We start from the raw sequence: 15,095 nt of genomic DNA on the forward strand, positions 1-15,095 counted from the left end.
CATACCATATAAATTCATATCCACTTGATAGTCTCAGAAAGTGAAAAAAGAAAAATTAGTATATTTAAAAATAAGTTTAAGAAATTAAGGGTGTAAATGTTCATGGAATTGAATTTATCTCGTAGAGTGTGAACACATCGGCAATATGTTATTTGTTTTTGGACACCACTAATAAGTAATTTTTTTTTATTGGGCGAATAATTTATTAGCTTTTTACAATAAGTAGTTTTTGGATTTCTAATAGTGACATTTGTGCAGTTTTCCACATTCCTTTCTTACATGTTTGACGGAAAATATCATTAAAAAAGACTAAATGGAAAATGGAAAAAGAAAGAGTCACTTCTCCTCAGTATTCTTGTTCATGAAGTTATTCCCATTAAATATAATAATAGGAGAAATTTCCACGTTATTTCGTTGGCAGGTGATGATGTTTATTAAGATAAGTTGGAATCACTTATGGCGAATACCGACAAAAAAGCTAATTGAGTCAACGTGAATAATAGACCATAACATTTTATTCCACCACTCTCTGGGTATATTCTTTTATTCCTTAAGAATTAAGATTAAAAACAATAAATATATATTTCTCTTTTAATCATCTTAACTATCTTTTAATAATAAAATTATAATTATATATATATATATATATGTTAAATTTTAAAGTAAATAACTTTTCAAATAAAATAATTAATCATAATGATGCTACTTTGGTATACTTAAGACAAGAACAGGTCCATATTTCAATCGAGATTATTTTACTTCAATTTTTAAAAAATTGAAAATGTAATTCTAAATTTTAAAATAATAAAGAATATGTTTACATCCCCGTTTTCCACCTTTATAATATTTTATCTATTTGTTCACACTTTTCTTGTCGAAGTGTACGAAGCGGTTCCCTTTCGTTTTCATACATTATTTGTTTTTCTTTTTCCTGAATTTCAGAAACTAATATTATGAACAGTAATTATCCAACTTTGAAAAAGGTTTTGGTAGTTTTATCCAATGAGACAATGACACGTTGTTTTCCGACCGACAAATTCATTCCATTCCACCAACACTGACGTTTGTGTTGTGACGCAACTCACCCTAGGAATGTGTGAACTATACATAGAACTACATTTTTAATGCATTATTTAAATTCCTATTTAAAACACACTTACTATGGTACGGAAAAAATAAATCACATTACGTAATTGGTTAAAATTTATTTAAAGTTATAAGATAATTAAAAATATTAAACAATAAGCGAAATAAATACAAATTTATAGTTCTGTTATTAAGTGGTTGTGTGAAAAAATGTTTATTTATCATTTATCGTATAAAAGAGTTTTATAGTTTATATATAATAAAGAAAAATATAAAGGAAACGAAAGTAAAGAGTGATTTTTACATTATTGGGGATTTTTTTTTTCATAAATTTCAATAAAGAAATTAAAAGTGTTAGACTATAAACGATGATTAACTATTGATATATAGGATATAATATGTGTTCGTATCAACATTAAAAAGATTATATTGCAATTAAAGAGACTAACTTACAAGCATGGTGATGCACTTCTATATTCATTTTCATTTTAAATCATTATTTGCGTTTTTTTTTAAATAAAAGATAATGTGTTTCATTTTCTTTTACAAATTAGAAACATCAAAATGTTTAGCGATAAAATTGATAAAAATATCATTAATTAAACCTTATTCAATATATGTATTAAGAGAAAAGTTATGTTAATAATGAATCTCTATGTTATAAATTATTAAAATTAACTTTAAGTAATTTTTATTTATATTAAAGTGAAAATAACTATCAATTGTTGGTGAAAAATTTCTCAAAGAATATTTTTTTTAGATTTGGCACATAGTGTTGATAAATGATAAAGGCAGTCATTTCTGCAACGAGCAACTAATGTGCATGTTTGAGCATTACAACATCAAAGATAAGGTAGGTACACCATATTACTATCAAACTAATGGTCAGATTGATGTTTCAAACAAGGAACTCAGGAGAATTTTGAAGAAAATAGTTTACTCAAGGAGGATTGGTCACTGAAATTGGATGGTACCTTATGGGCTTACAGGACAACATTCAAGACTATCATAGGCATGACTCCATTTTAGCTTGCTTGCATAAGGAAAAGTTTGCCACTTGTCAGTGGAGCTTGAGCATAAGGCTTTATGGGATTTGAAGACTTTGAATTATGATCTAAAAGCTGCTGGTGAGAAGAGAAGATTTCAAATGCATGAGTTGGAAGAATTAAGAATGCAAGCCTATGAATCAACCAACATCTACAAGAAGAGAATGAAGGCTTATCGTGATAAGAAAATTCTAAAAAGGGAGTTCAAACCAAATCAATTAGTCTTGTTGTTCAATTCCAGACTGAGGTTATTCCTAGGAATGTTAAAATCAAAGTGGTGTGAGCCATTCATTAGCCGTATGGAGCCATTGAAATTGAAGACCCTAAACAAATAGGAGCTAGCTTGTTAATGGGGAATACAGAGTGGTGACTTTGTAAGACTCACCATAAAAATAATGTTGAATGACACATGAAGAATATGACGTTAAACTAAAGACGTTAAACAAGTGTTATTGGGAGGAAACCCAACTTAAATAACTAGTTGTTGTTAAATTTTGTATTGCATTATAGATACATACATATTTTGGTTAGGATACATTTAAGGAAATAAGAAGAATGAGAAAAGTGAAGGAATGAATGGAGGAACCGATAGAAAATGAAAGTGGTTAAACTCTTAAACAAAAATAGAGTCTAGAGCTCAAGCCTATAGTTGGTGTTGAGCCACCACTTGCGGGTGTCTTAAGTGGTGTTTACAAATTTGAAGTTTAAAACAGAAACCCTGTATAACCACTCCCATTTAAAACTCATTATATTAAAATTTATTATTGAAATTTGTGCAAATATAAATTTCATCATCTATGTGATTCATCATTGTGGACTCATTTCTTCAAAGATTGTAGAATGTTCAGGAATATTTATATAAAATGACTAAATCTCGTATAATTTAATCATAGTATCTCAAATCTCCTTCATAATGTTCTTTTCATGACCTTATGCAAAACCACATCTCTTGTTACTAAGTGAAAATTGGTAATATCTTCATCCTAGATGTTCATGGAGTTTCTTTTAATTGTATCTACACAATTATCTTTCATCAAAATTTCCTTCATTCTTAATTTCCATAATAAGATGTTAAACTTCTCAATCTCATTTTTTATTGTCATGGTTTTACATTATATTTTTATAGTTTGTTTGGATTGAGTAATTGAAATATCTTAGATTTCACTTTTTTGTTTGGAGAAAATAATTTAATTTCTATTTTAGGGCAAACTCAACTCTACCCTTGAGCCCAAGTTGAGTTTGCTCGACCTTCAATTTGGGACGAGTCGTGTTAACTCTCGGTACGAGTCGACTCCCGAAGATTCAACATGGGTCGACTAGGCCCGACCTTCAACACGAGCCATCTTGGCTCGAGTGACTTGACATGACCTTTACCCCGGATTGACTTGGCTCGACCTTTGGTCTGGTCGACTCAGCTCGACCTTCGGCCCAGTTGACACTACTCCACCTTTGGCCTAGTCTGACTTGGCTCGACTTAGGCCTAGACCGACTCGGTTTGACCTTCGGCTTGGACCGACTCAGCTTGATTCGACCTTCAACTCAGGCTGATTTGGCTCGGCTCGACCTTCAGCCTGAGCCAACTCATTTTGGCTCAATCTTCGACTCCAAGCCTACTTGACTCAACCTTCGACACGGACCGACTCGACTAGCTCGACTTCGACCCAGACAAACTCGACTCACTTTTAACTCGGACTGACTCGGTTCGACCTTCAGTCAAGATCGACTCAACTTGACCTTTGTGAGTGGAGTAAAATAGAGTGAAATTTCAAATTTCTTATACTTTTGAGATTATTTGAAATTCTTTTATTTTATTCATTTGAAATATCTTTCAAAATTTCTTAATTTTAAATTATTTCTAATTATTCTATCCAAACAAATCATCTTAATAAATAAAAATATTAAATTTTTTAAATAAATCAATTATCTTTTTATATTATCTCGATCTAAGTTGAGATATGCATAATTAGTACATCAAATAAGTTTTGATAAAATATAAATGAGTTCTTTCTCTCAACAAAATTTACTTTTTTTTATGAGCTGACAAAATTTACTTAGACATATAGTTTCATACCATCATAGTTTATATTTACTTTTGAGAATACATTTTACATAAAATTTCGATTAACGACAATCATAATATACTCAAAATTTTTGTAATACATTATTATAATATTATTATAATATGATCATAGTAGAATAATACAATTGAAGTAAGGGCTCTGATACAAAAGTGATAAAATATTAACTTACAACTAAAATAAAAAATAAGAAATGAAAAATAAAATTAATAATAAATAAGAATACAATTTTCTAGATAGAAGAAATAACAGTGCTTATGTAAATTAAAAGAAAACAATAATAATACTATTATAAATTAAACACTTTCTTAAAAATAAGAAACTACTTCTATTTTCTTACGTGGAGCAACACGAGTTAAAAACACGGTTTTTAAGCGGATAAGAAACCAAAAATTTAGCTTTATTTTAAGACTACTATAAAACAAACTTAATTTCTTGTTCTCAAAGAAAATATGAAGAAAGCTGGCAATTTTTCCATCTCTTTGTGAAGTTCTCTGTGCCCTCTATAAATATAGGCATCAACGCTTATTCTGTTGTCTCTGTTCTCATTCTGTAACTGTGCTTGTCCTAAGTTACAACCCACCGCTGACTAAGATGGCAGTATCTGCGGATGTCACCCACGATGTTGTGTCTCTCCTCTCTTCACCCGAAAGGGACTATCTTCTGAGGAACAACGGCGATCAGGTAACATCTTCCAAACTCTTCTTAAAAGTTTTCCCTTTTCTGATTGTTTTGGAAAGCATCAGACAGACATAATGGTCCCTCACTTTACTTTGTTTTTAACTTTAATTGTTTCTGCTTTTATCGTGGTTTGTTTTGGGGAACCCATTTTGTCTGAAGTTTCAGTATTGTTTTTTCGATCATACGTGATGGAAGGTTAAGGGATTATTCATGGGTTTCATGAGATATTGGCCAGTGGCGTGGGTAACGGTTTTTTTTAACACACACACATATGATGTTGACTTGACTGTGCATATGTTATTTCTGTTGATGTGAAATGGAATTAAGAGTTGGCGTCAGATATGCTGCTGAATCAAACGAAAATTCGATTTGTGTTAAATTGAATTCTGTCTCTGTTGGGAGGGTGTGGAGGCTGAAAGATGGGTTAATTCGATTTTAAAAAATGAGGACCGATTTGGTTTGAACGGTAATTGCTCATTCCATTCTGATGAAAGGAATGGTATTTCCATTTTGTTAGAAATTGCTGTCATTTTAATGAACCAAGTGTGACTGGGTTTACCTCTGGTTTGGACATTGCAGCTCATATCATTTTGAAGTGATAGCTTTATTGAATGAAGAAAAATCATGTTTATTTCGTATAGACTGAAAATTGTGGTTTCATATGCTCTATTTTGGAATTCACAGGTGAAAATTGAGAGCTTGAAGGGAAAGAAAATTGGTATATATTTTTCGGCATCCTGGTGTGGTCCCTGTCGAAAATTCACGCCAACTTTGGTGGAGGCATACAATGAGGTTGTGTCAAAAGGTGACTTTGAGGTCGTTTTTGCCTCGGCTGATGAAGATGACGAGGCTTTTAAAGGGTACTTTTCCAAGATGCCATGGCTTGCAATTCCATTTTCTGATTCAGAGACACGCAGCCGCCTTGATGAATTGTTTCAAGTGAGGGGGATTCCCAATCTCGTGTTACTTGATGAAACTGGCAAAGTTGTGACTGAAGATGGAGTTGATATTGTACGTGAATATGGTGTTGAAGCATACCCCTTTACATCAGCAAGGATCCAAGAATTGAGAGATCGGGAAGAGGAAGCAAGGAGGAACCAGTCCGTGAGATCACTCTTGATCTCTCCATCTCGTGACTTTGTTATATCATCCAATGGAAACAATGTAAGCTAGCAACTTCACTCTGTTTGTATGAGATAGCAGTTTCCGTTAGTTAATGCTTGATAGTTTGTTTACCTCAAAAACACATTGTTCATTTCCGAATTTGACTTTTCCTTTCATGTGCACGCACATAGGTACCTGTCTCTGAGCTTGAGGGCAAGACAGTTGGGCTGTATTTCTCTCATAGCTCATTCGCACCAAGCAGTGACTTTACTCCAAAGCTTGTGAAGGCTTATGAGGAGCTGAAAGCCAGGGGGGAGAACTTTGAGGTTGTATTGATACCCTTAGATGAAGATGAAGAAGCATTTAAGGAAATATTGGGAAGTGTGCCTTGGTTATCCTTGCCTTTCAAGGACAAATTCTGCGGGAAGCTGGCTCAGTACTTTGAGCTTTCAACCCTCCCCACTTTGGTTATCATTGGGCCTGATGGGAAAACTCTTAATGCTAATGTTGCTGAGGCTATTGAGGATCATGGGGTTGAGGCATACCCTTTCACTCCTGAAAAGTTTGCTGAGCTTGATGAAATTTTGAAGGCCAGGGAGGCAGCTCAAACCCTTGAGTCAATTTTGGTGTCTGAGGATCTTGATTTTGTCATTGGCAAAGATGGGGCGCAGGTAAAACCTTTTATGACAAAAATTATGTTTAGTTCATTCCCTCTTTCCCTTCATTTTATCTTCCTCTCATTCTCTTTGTTTTGGTATTAACAAGTTAATATTTTCGATTCCCATTTCAGGTTCCTGTGTCCGAATTAAATGGGAAGACCGTTCTGCTTTACTTCTCAGCACACTGGTGTCCTCCATGCCGCGCATTCCTTCCAAAACTTGTTGATGCATATCATGAGATTAAGGCAAAGGGCAATGCTTTAGAAGTTGTTTTCATCTCCAGCGACAAAGATCAAGCCTCCTTTGATGAATTCTTTGGAGGAATGCCATGGTTAGCACTTCCCTTTGGCGACTCTAGGAAGAGATTCTTGAGTCGCAAGTTCAGGGTATCTGGCATCCCCATGCTTGTGGCTATTGGATCAAATGGCCGAACTTTGACAACTAAGGCTCGAGATATGGTTTTGCAATATGGTGCTCGTGCATACCCTTTCACTGATGAGAAAATAAAGGAATTAGAGGCAGAAGAAGATGAGATTGCAAAGGGGTGGCCTGAGAAGTTGACACATGAAACACATGAGCATGAGCTTGTGTTGACACGCCGCAGGGTGTATTACTGTGATGGATGCAATGAACAGGGCCACGCATGGTCGTATTACTGTGAAAAGTGTGACTTTGATCTGCATCCAAAATGTGTGTTGAAGGAGGAGGACAAAGGAAGCAAAGATGACCCTGACGTTAAGGAAGAAGACAAGTCCAAAGATGGATGGGTTTGTGATGCAGAAGTCTGCAAAAAAGTCTGAAATCTGCTTGTCAAGCTTTTGGTGATGATTACTTGTTAAGGTCTTTCTGATGAGTTAATATTCATATCTGCTTGTGATAGCAGTGGCGTGTCTTTTGAGTTATGCAGAATAATCGGAATGTTTGGATGTTGTATTGTGTTAATTATGGTCTTTACTATATGGTATTATAGTTTACTCTAATTCTTCTTTTGAATAATCTGACTGTTCTAAAGTTGGCACTTACTTCTACATGATTAAAATCTTCAATATTCCAAAGATATCATATACGCGAGACATGACTTGAGTGCAAAATTTACGATGGAGACAGTAGCCTAAATTGTGATTTTATTCATGTGTGTGAACTCTCCCTGATTTGGAGAAAAAGCTGCAGGGGATAATTTTGGCTTTGAATGTGACAAAAGCTGCAGGGGGCTTTATTGTTAATTTGATGGTTGTTGTTGTACGGGCTAGAATAATCTTCTAAATAGTGGTATAGATATCTTATTAGTTTATTGTCTTGAGAGGGTATCTTTATGATCCTTGTTTCAAAGAAGATGGAGAATGGTTAATTCATCTACCTGTTGGTTTAATTAGACATGTTGATAATGGGGTTAAGATGAAGAGGTTGAAATCACTATTTAGTAGTGAATTTGAGAAGAAGGATATGAAACAACTAAGAAGATTATAAAGATGGAATAAAGACGAATCACACCCAAACAAAACTCTTTCTATGTCAAAGGCAATACATCCAAAAAAAATGCAATAAAAAAAATAGGTATGTAACGAGACTCTTTAACATATATAAATCCTTGTGTTTAGTTTGATGACACTTCTTTAACTTTTTATGATTATTTAGTTTTATATTTTGGAGATAACAAGACCACTAAAATTCAATTCTAAAAGAGTGAATGCTTCTCAGTATATCTTCAATGCATCAAAAGTCCCTGGAGAAGGAACTAGAAGAAACAAAGAAATAACTTGAAAACACAAAAGCAAGGAAGATAAACATGTTACGGTGATGGGATGATCCAGAGATTCAACCCAAACAAGAAAAGAAAAAAAAGGCATATGTTTTGGATTCATCACTTCGAAAAGACTATTGTTTAAACATTTCAAAAAAGACATTCCGAAAATTTATTTTTTAATTTGGAAATTATTTCTGAAATACAAATACTCAATCCGGACAATATTTTTATATTCTGAACCGAATATTCCAAAAGATATTTTCTTCGGATTCAGAAATACTTTTCGTAACATTTATTCTAAAATATAAAAAGATTTTTATGGATCGAATATATTTGAAAGTCATTTCCAGATGTCAAAATAATTTCTGAAATATATCCGAAAAAATTAATAATAAAGAAGTACAGAGAATTTTATATTTTTAAAGGGATAGTTTGGGAATTTAAATTTTATAGCGTGCAGGAAGAGAAAAGGGGGTGCAGGAAGACATACCCGATGATCAGAATAAATGAGGCTTGGTTTGTGTTTTTGTTTTAAAATAGAGAAGGAAAACTGAGCCCAGTATGTTCTGGATTGGAGGTGGGAACTCCCTTTCATTTTATTTCTTTCGATACACCCAGGCACCCAGGGCCATTCGTTATTGGTCATTTACTCATCCGCTCCCTTTTCCTTAAAAGGGAATTTTTTCCTACGTCCCATATTTTCTTTCTACACCCTCATATTTTCTTCCTGCATACCATATGTTTTAACATTTCAATTATATCTTTATTGTAATTATAGTTTTGGATTGTGTAATCCATAAATATTTTAGGTTATATAATTCGGAATGTAAATTTATATTCCACCCCCGCAGATTGTAAAATTTGGAATTTACATTCCATGTCTTTTTATTGTTATTTTTTATTATTTTTCTCACACTTCATATTATTATGACATTTTTATTTGTTTTAGTGAACACTTGTGAATATTTTTTAGGGTGGAGATAGAAGAAGATTATGGGGATGGAGGTGGAAGAAGAAGATGGAATAAAGGTAAAAATGAAGATGGAGATGGAAGAAGAAAATAGGATGGGATGCAGTAAGAAACTTGTTTATGATGTACAGTAAGAAAATATGGGGTGCAGTAAGAAACTTGTTTATGATGTACAGTAAGAAAATATGGGGTGCAGGAAGAAATTCCATTCCTTGAATTCATCAGCTCCTTCTGGTTTAGTCTTATTTGTATTTTGCCCAACATCTTTTGCACTCAGCAGCATTTTTGTTTTGTTTGTTTCAGAGATTCCATTTTGTTTATGTGGCCGTATTTATACATACACATATAATTCACGTTTTCTTTTTAATAAATTTAATTATTATTAGTTTTGGATTTAATTGATATTGCTTTTCCGCTCTTATCATGCAAAAATCTTTAGAATTTGAGTATAGGATATCGGATTTGTTTAATAATTATAATAAAATTTAAAATTTATGTTATGTTAAGTGTCAATTTTACTTTAATTAAAAGTTTCAGTAATTACGAAATAATTTTTATTAAAATTAATTTTAAAAAAGTAAATTATATATTCTTTTTTATTATTAAATAATTAATAATTTTAAATAATTATTTATATATAAAAAAATATTTATTGAAAGGATAAAATGTTAAAATAATTATTTTAATTTAAAATTAAATTTATTTAAAAAGTAAAATTGAAAAAAAGTGTATTAAAAAGTAAATCCTTTTCACACACACACACACACACATATATATATATATATAAAACAAATTTTATCTTAAAATTATAAAAAATATATAAAGAAAGATATATCAATTTTTATAATGTTATAATTATATAAGAGGAGTATTTATGATTTTTTATCACATTAACTACTCCATTTGTATTTATAAGAATAAAACCAAAAAATCAGTTAATATAGAAAAGAGATTAAAAAAAAGCAATTCATATTATTAATTGTCACAACATTTGAGAACACAATCGACATATGCCAAGAAGATCATTATGTTAAATATATTTTAAATCTCTTCATTTTTAGTCAAATATGTAATTAGTTTTTTTTTTTAATTTTGATTCAATTTAATTCTCAATTTTATAAATGCTTTAATTTAATTTTTTAAACCAAATTTTTTATAAAATTTATCTTACGTTTCAAACACGTAATATTAAAACGAATAGTCTTTTTTTTTTTAATTTTGATTCAATTTAATTCTCAATTTTATAAATGCTTTAATTTAATTTTTTAAACCAAATTTTTTATAAAGTTTATCTGACGTTTCAAACACGTAATATTAAAACGAAGATGTGTCAAACGATATAAATAACTTAAATACTATCCCAAAACGTATTTGAAACGTCTAATAAAATTATATTTTCAGACTAAAATTTTAAAGTTAAGAAATGAAATTTAAGTCAAAATTTTGAGAAAACATAAATTCTAAATTTCATGGAAAAAGAAATTTAAGACAAGATAATTGTCCTCTATTTTCAGTAATAATATGTTATGATTGAGATTATTTCTTTATACATGAACATCAGTTCAGTTGTCATGTACTTTCTTAAATAAAGTGCACCAATTTTACGTCGATGCATAATCTCAAAACAAACTTATCGTTAATCGGATTATTCGCTCAAATTTTCGTAACTATTCGTTTTCTTTTAACATTTAAAAATGAATCTTTCATATTATTTTTAAATCGGGTGTTTCCTTCCTTAACTTTTATTTATGTATTTTTATTTTATTATTGGTTTCAGTTACATATTATTTTGGAAGAATTATGCGAAAAATCCGTAATAGTGGAAAGTTAACATAAACTTGTTAAAAGAAGGTACTCAACAAACACGTTTTCTGAGAGAATTATTTAAAATAAATCTCAAAATGAAAGTTGACATAAAAAATTGGCCAAATTTTAAATAAATAATCTCAATGTTTAATTTTTTTTTATTGGAATACAAAATAAAGTATCTTAAATTTTTTAATATATTTGGTATAATTTACTGTAAAACATTTTGAATACATTTTTCAATTCCTTACGCAAAAAAATTATATTCCTCTGAGTGGGTCAAATTTGGTTGTTTGATTTGAACTCGTGTTTGATGGGTCAACCAGTGAAGTTGAACATGAGGTGCACGTGTTCCTCTTATCCTCTTTCCCCACCGTCTGTGCCATACTTTTCAGAAAAACAAAACATATATAAAGAAAAATAAATAAAGCACTGTCCATTTCCAATTTCCAATTTCCAAGCAAAGATCTGGGCTTCGATTAAAGGAATATACTGTGGGGTGATCATAGTTTTTACCCTGTGAGTTCACTTTGAATATCTCCAAGAAAATAAAGAAATAGTTTTTTCGTTTTCTTTTTCAGTTCAGTATTCCCTTATCATCATTATTACAGTTTCAAGAGCCAATGGATTTCCTTTCTGCTTCTTGATTCGTTAATCTGATTTTGTTGTGTTTTGCCTCTTCGTTGTGTTTTCTGATGGATCTTGCTGGTTATGAATTGGGGTTCAGTTCAATTCCTCGTCTTGAGTATTCTGCAAAATTTTATGCATCGACCATTGGTGTTTAGTTCGATTGTGGCTTTTTATTTTGTATTTTCTTCTTTGTCTGGTTGATCACATCTTTTTAGATTTTGTATGCGATTAATTTTTCATTTGTATTCTGATGCTGATCACTACTAGTGACTTGCATGAAGTTTCTTTATAAAAGTTGAATGTGGCCACCCGTGGAAAAATTTCAGCTTTTTCCACTGGAACATATTCTTTTGTATGTCTATTTGCATATAGAACTTGTGAAGCAACTTGTTACTGATCCTGAGAAAGCTTCTATAAAGGGCAATAGTTTAACCTCCATCAAGTTTGGAACATAATGATAGAATGGAACCTTGAATGTCCGAAGAGGCAGGCTTCAAATTGGCTTAAAGAAAATAGTAATTTGGAATGTATAATATGAATCTCAACTGTTTGTGAAAAATTCCAGGTTCTTATGATGGGTGAATCACAGATGACAAAATTCGGCTTAAATGTCAAGAAGAATGAGAAAAATGGGTTCCCAAGGGGTCTGGATCCTGCAATATCTAAATTTTTTGTGCAGCTCCAAAGTGTTGTTAAGGTCAATAACTTATCCTGTGGCTTAGAAATTTACTAGGAACCTGGTATAATACTTTTTTCTTTTCTGACTACAGGCACGGCTGAGTACATTAGCTAAACAGGACGGAATGAATATGGTGAGATCTGCCCAAAAAATTGACAATAAGCCTTTCAGTTACTCTGAAGCTGAACTGAATGAGCAACTACAAGCGTGGAGAGAAAATCCAACTTGGGTTGATAGGTCACCGTTAGTAAAGGTGAGGAGCAACTAATTGTGAAAGTTTGATTTCCTTTCGAAAATCCTGGTTTCTTAATAAAACAAATAATAAGTGGACTTTAGTTGCTTCAGACTTTATGTAGACTAGCTTACCTTAGACGTATTTCTAACCTGTTCAGGTACTTTGAAGATTTTAGAAATTAAGTATCTAGTAGGTATTTTTATAGGTTAAATAGGTTTTTAGTCTTTGATACATTTTGTTCTCCGAACTTTCAAAATAAATTAATATAGTCCTCCTAACTTAACTGCATTAAATTCTTTTCACGTGTCAAACGCATTTTAAGATAGTGTTTGAGTTGTTGTTTGTACTATGTTGACATGTTCCAGATGAAATGTCATTCTGGAACACCATTTAACAAGTCCAAAAAAATTAATGGCATTAGGTTAAAAGGACTATTTTCATTCAGTTTTGAAATTTGGAAACCAAAATGTATTAAAGTGTTTTCATTCAGTTTTGAAGTTTGGAAACCAAAATGTATTAAAGTTTGAAAGAGAAACGAATTCTAATTTCTCATGTAAGTTCAAGGACTAAAAATATACTTAACCTTATTTTTATTCTTTTCTGTTCAGATTTTAAAAATACTTTGTTGTTAACTTCTCTACTCTTTCAAGATGGATGCTTTGTTTGTTGATAACATCTAGTAACGTATGGCAGATCAACTGCTTGACCAAACAAGGAATTGGGTAACTCATTTAGGCCTGCTGGATCCTAGTGGATGTGAAATCTAGTCTGTCAAACTTAAAGTAATTAAGGAAATATCTATATCTGTCTATGTTCAGAGTATATATGTAATGTAATATTCCTTTTGGCAGGTCACTGTTCCCAAAGGCTCTCTTTGCAACCTCAATGTAGAAGTTGATGTTGGGTTGCCCCCTGATGCAGTATATAATATAGTGACAGATCCTGATAATAGAAGAGTTTTCAAAAATATCAAAGTAAGTAACTTTATCGTCCTTACTTCTGATTAATGTGTTTGGTTACAACCTTTCTCAAAATAATACTTCAAAAATATTGAAGGTTACCATTGATGCAACTTTCTATTTCCTCGTGGGCCTAGATTTTTTACTGAACTTCTAGCTTGTATAATCTGTCTGCTCCACTATTTTAGCAGTGTGCCATTTTTCTTCAATTCAACTTGGTGATGTCTTTCTTTGTCAGGAAGTGATATCCAGAAAAGTTTTGGTTGATGAGGGTCATAGGCAAGTGGTTGATCTTGACCAAGCAGCCATTTGGAAATTTCTTTGGTGGTCCGGGACTATTTCGATTAATGTCTTGGTAGATCAAAACAGGAAAGACCACTCTGTAAGGATCTATCCCACTTTTAAATAATTGATGGATTTCCTATTTGTTGCACGTAATTTATCAAGGCACACAAACTCACCGTAGTTATACAGTTCTTCATTCCAACACTCCTTTCTTAAATGCATATTTATATATTTATTGAGTTGAAATTAGAACTTTAGGTGTGTGTCTTACATACTGCTAAATAATTGTGTCAGATGAAATTCAAGCAAACTAAGACTGGATTTATGAAAAAGTTTGAGGGCTGCTGGAGGGTGGAGCCTTTATTTGTTGATGAAGCAATGTGCCATCCCTTTAAGCCTATGACTAAGGAAGACTATAATGCATGTACAAGAGGCAAAGGAAGAATAGGATCTAAAGTTAGTTTGGAACAAATACTCCAGCCAGCAATTGTTCCTCCTCCCCCCATATCATGGTATTTGAGAGGAATTACTGCCCGGACAACTGAGATGCTTATAAATGATATGCTTGCAGAAACTGCTAGAATCAGAGGAGGGTATGAGGCTGAAAAGTCTAAGACACAGGAGCTGCAAGGAAAACCTGGTGAAAATGTGGATCTGGTTGCTTATTCAAATGACATTAAAGAAAGATGGATTTTGCGTAGAAAAAATGCTAAGCGGAGTCATAGAAAACAGCTGACTGCTAAGTGATTTTCTTATGTTTGTTTAATTTTTTAAGCACTAGATATAGATTGTTACATGTAGTTCAGTTTAAAGAATTCTAGTGCATGCATTTTATAACACAATGTTACAGTCACTAATTTCAGCTCATTGCATCACATTTCAGTCGGATGAGTTTCCATGGCAAATCATCAACTTTGTTTTTCTTTTCATTATTTCCTGTTTTTCTTCTTTTTTGAAGCGAGGCTTCTTGATCTTAGATTGCTGAATTCATTTGAATATAAAGTTCTCAAGGGACGACTTAATAGTTTCTATATGAGAGACCTGATTTTAGATTCCCAAGTTCTTGATCTGATTATAAGAGAGACCTGATTATAAATTCCAGAGCACCAAATGTACAATTTTCCGTTACTACA

The 15,095-nt window shown here is 32.0% G+C and overlaps 2 protein-coding genes across 2 annotated transcripts; both read left to right on the forward strand.

Annotated features, from left to right (window-relative positions):
- The first annotated feature begins 4,644 nt into the window (after nt 1-4,644).
- Nucleotides 4,645-7,634, forward strand: LOC114177887 (DC1 domain-containing protein). Its single transcript, XM_028063477.2, has 4 exons — nt 4,645-4,894; nt 5,576-6,055; nt 6,187-6,666; nt 6,786-7,634. The coding sequence occupies exons 1-4, from the start codon at nt 4,805-4,807 to the stop codon at nt 7,452-7,454; spliced, it is 1,719 nt and encodes a 572-aa protein (XP_027919278.2). The 5' UTR covers nt 4,645-4,804; the 3' UTR covers nt 7,455-7,634.
- Nucleotides 7,635-11,532: 3,898 nt separating this feature from the next.
- On the forward strand, nt 11,533-14,894 carry LOC114174950 (uncharacterized). Its single transcript, XM_028059685.2, has 6 exons — nt 11,533-11,693; nt 12,370-12,501; nt 12,575-12,736; nt 13,570-13,692; nt 13,916-14,059; nt 14,257-14,894. The coding sequence occupies exons 2-6, from the start codon at nt 12,376-12,378 to the stop codon at nt 14,707-14,709; spliced, it is 1,008 nt and encodes a 335-aa protein (XP_027915486.1). The 5' UTR covers nt 11,533-11,693; nt 12,370-12,375; the 3' UTR covers nt 14,710-14,894.
- The last annotated feature ends 201 nt before the right edge of the window (nt 14,895-15,095 follow it).

The sequence above is a fragment of the Vigna unguiculata genome, chromosome 3 (assembly GCF_037176805.1).
Source record: "Vigna unguiculata cultivar grain cowpea cultivar isolate G323 ecotype 2 chromosome 3, ASM3717680v1, whole genome shotgun sequence".
NCBI lineage: Eukaryota > Viridiplantae > Streptophyta > Magnoliopsida > Fabales > Fabaceae > Vigna > Vigna unguiculata.

Coding starts and splice junctions, on each gene's coding strand:
- LOC114177887 (XM_028063477.2), top strand. CDS start 4,805: ATGGCAGTATCTGCGGATGTCACCCACGATGTTGTGTCTCTCCTCTCT. Junction 4,895..5,575: donor TGAGGAACAACGGCGATCAG/GTAACATCTTCC, acceptor TGGAATTCACAG/GTGAAAATTGAGAGCTTGAA. Junction 6,056..6,186: donor TATCATCCAATGGAAACAAT/GTAAGCTAGCAA, acceptor GCACGCACATAG/GTACCTGTCTCTGAGCTTGA.
- LOC114174950 (XM_028059685.2), top strand. CDS start 12,376: ATGATGGGTGAATCACAGATGACAAAATTCGGCTTAAATGTCAAGAAG. Junction 12,502..12,574: donor AGCTCCAAAGTGTTGTTAAG/GTCAATAACTTA, acceptor TTCTGACTACAG/GCACGGCTGAGTACATTAGC. Junction 14,060..14,256: donor AAAACAGGAAAGACCACTCT/GTAAGGATCTAT, acceptor TAATTGTGTCAG/ATGAAATTCAAGCAAACTAA.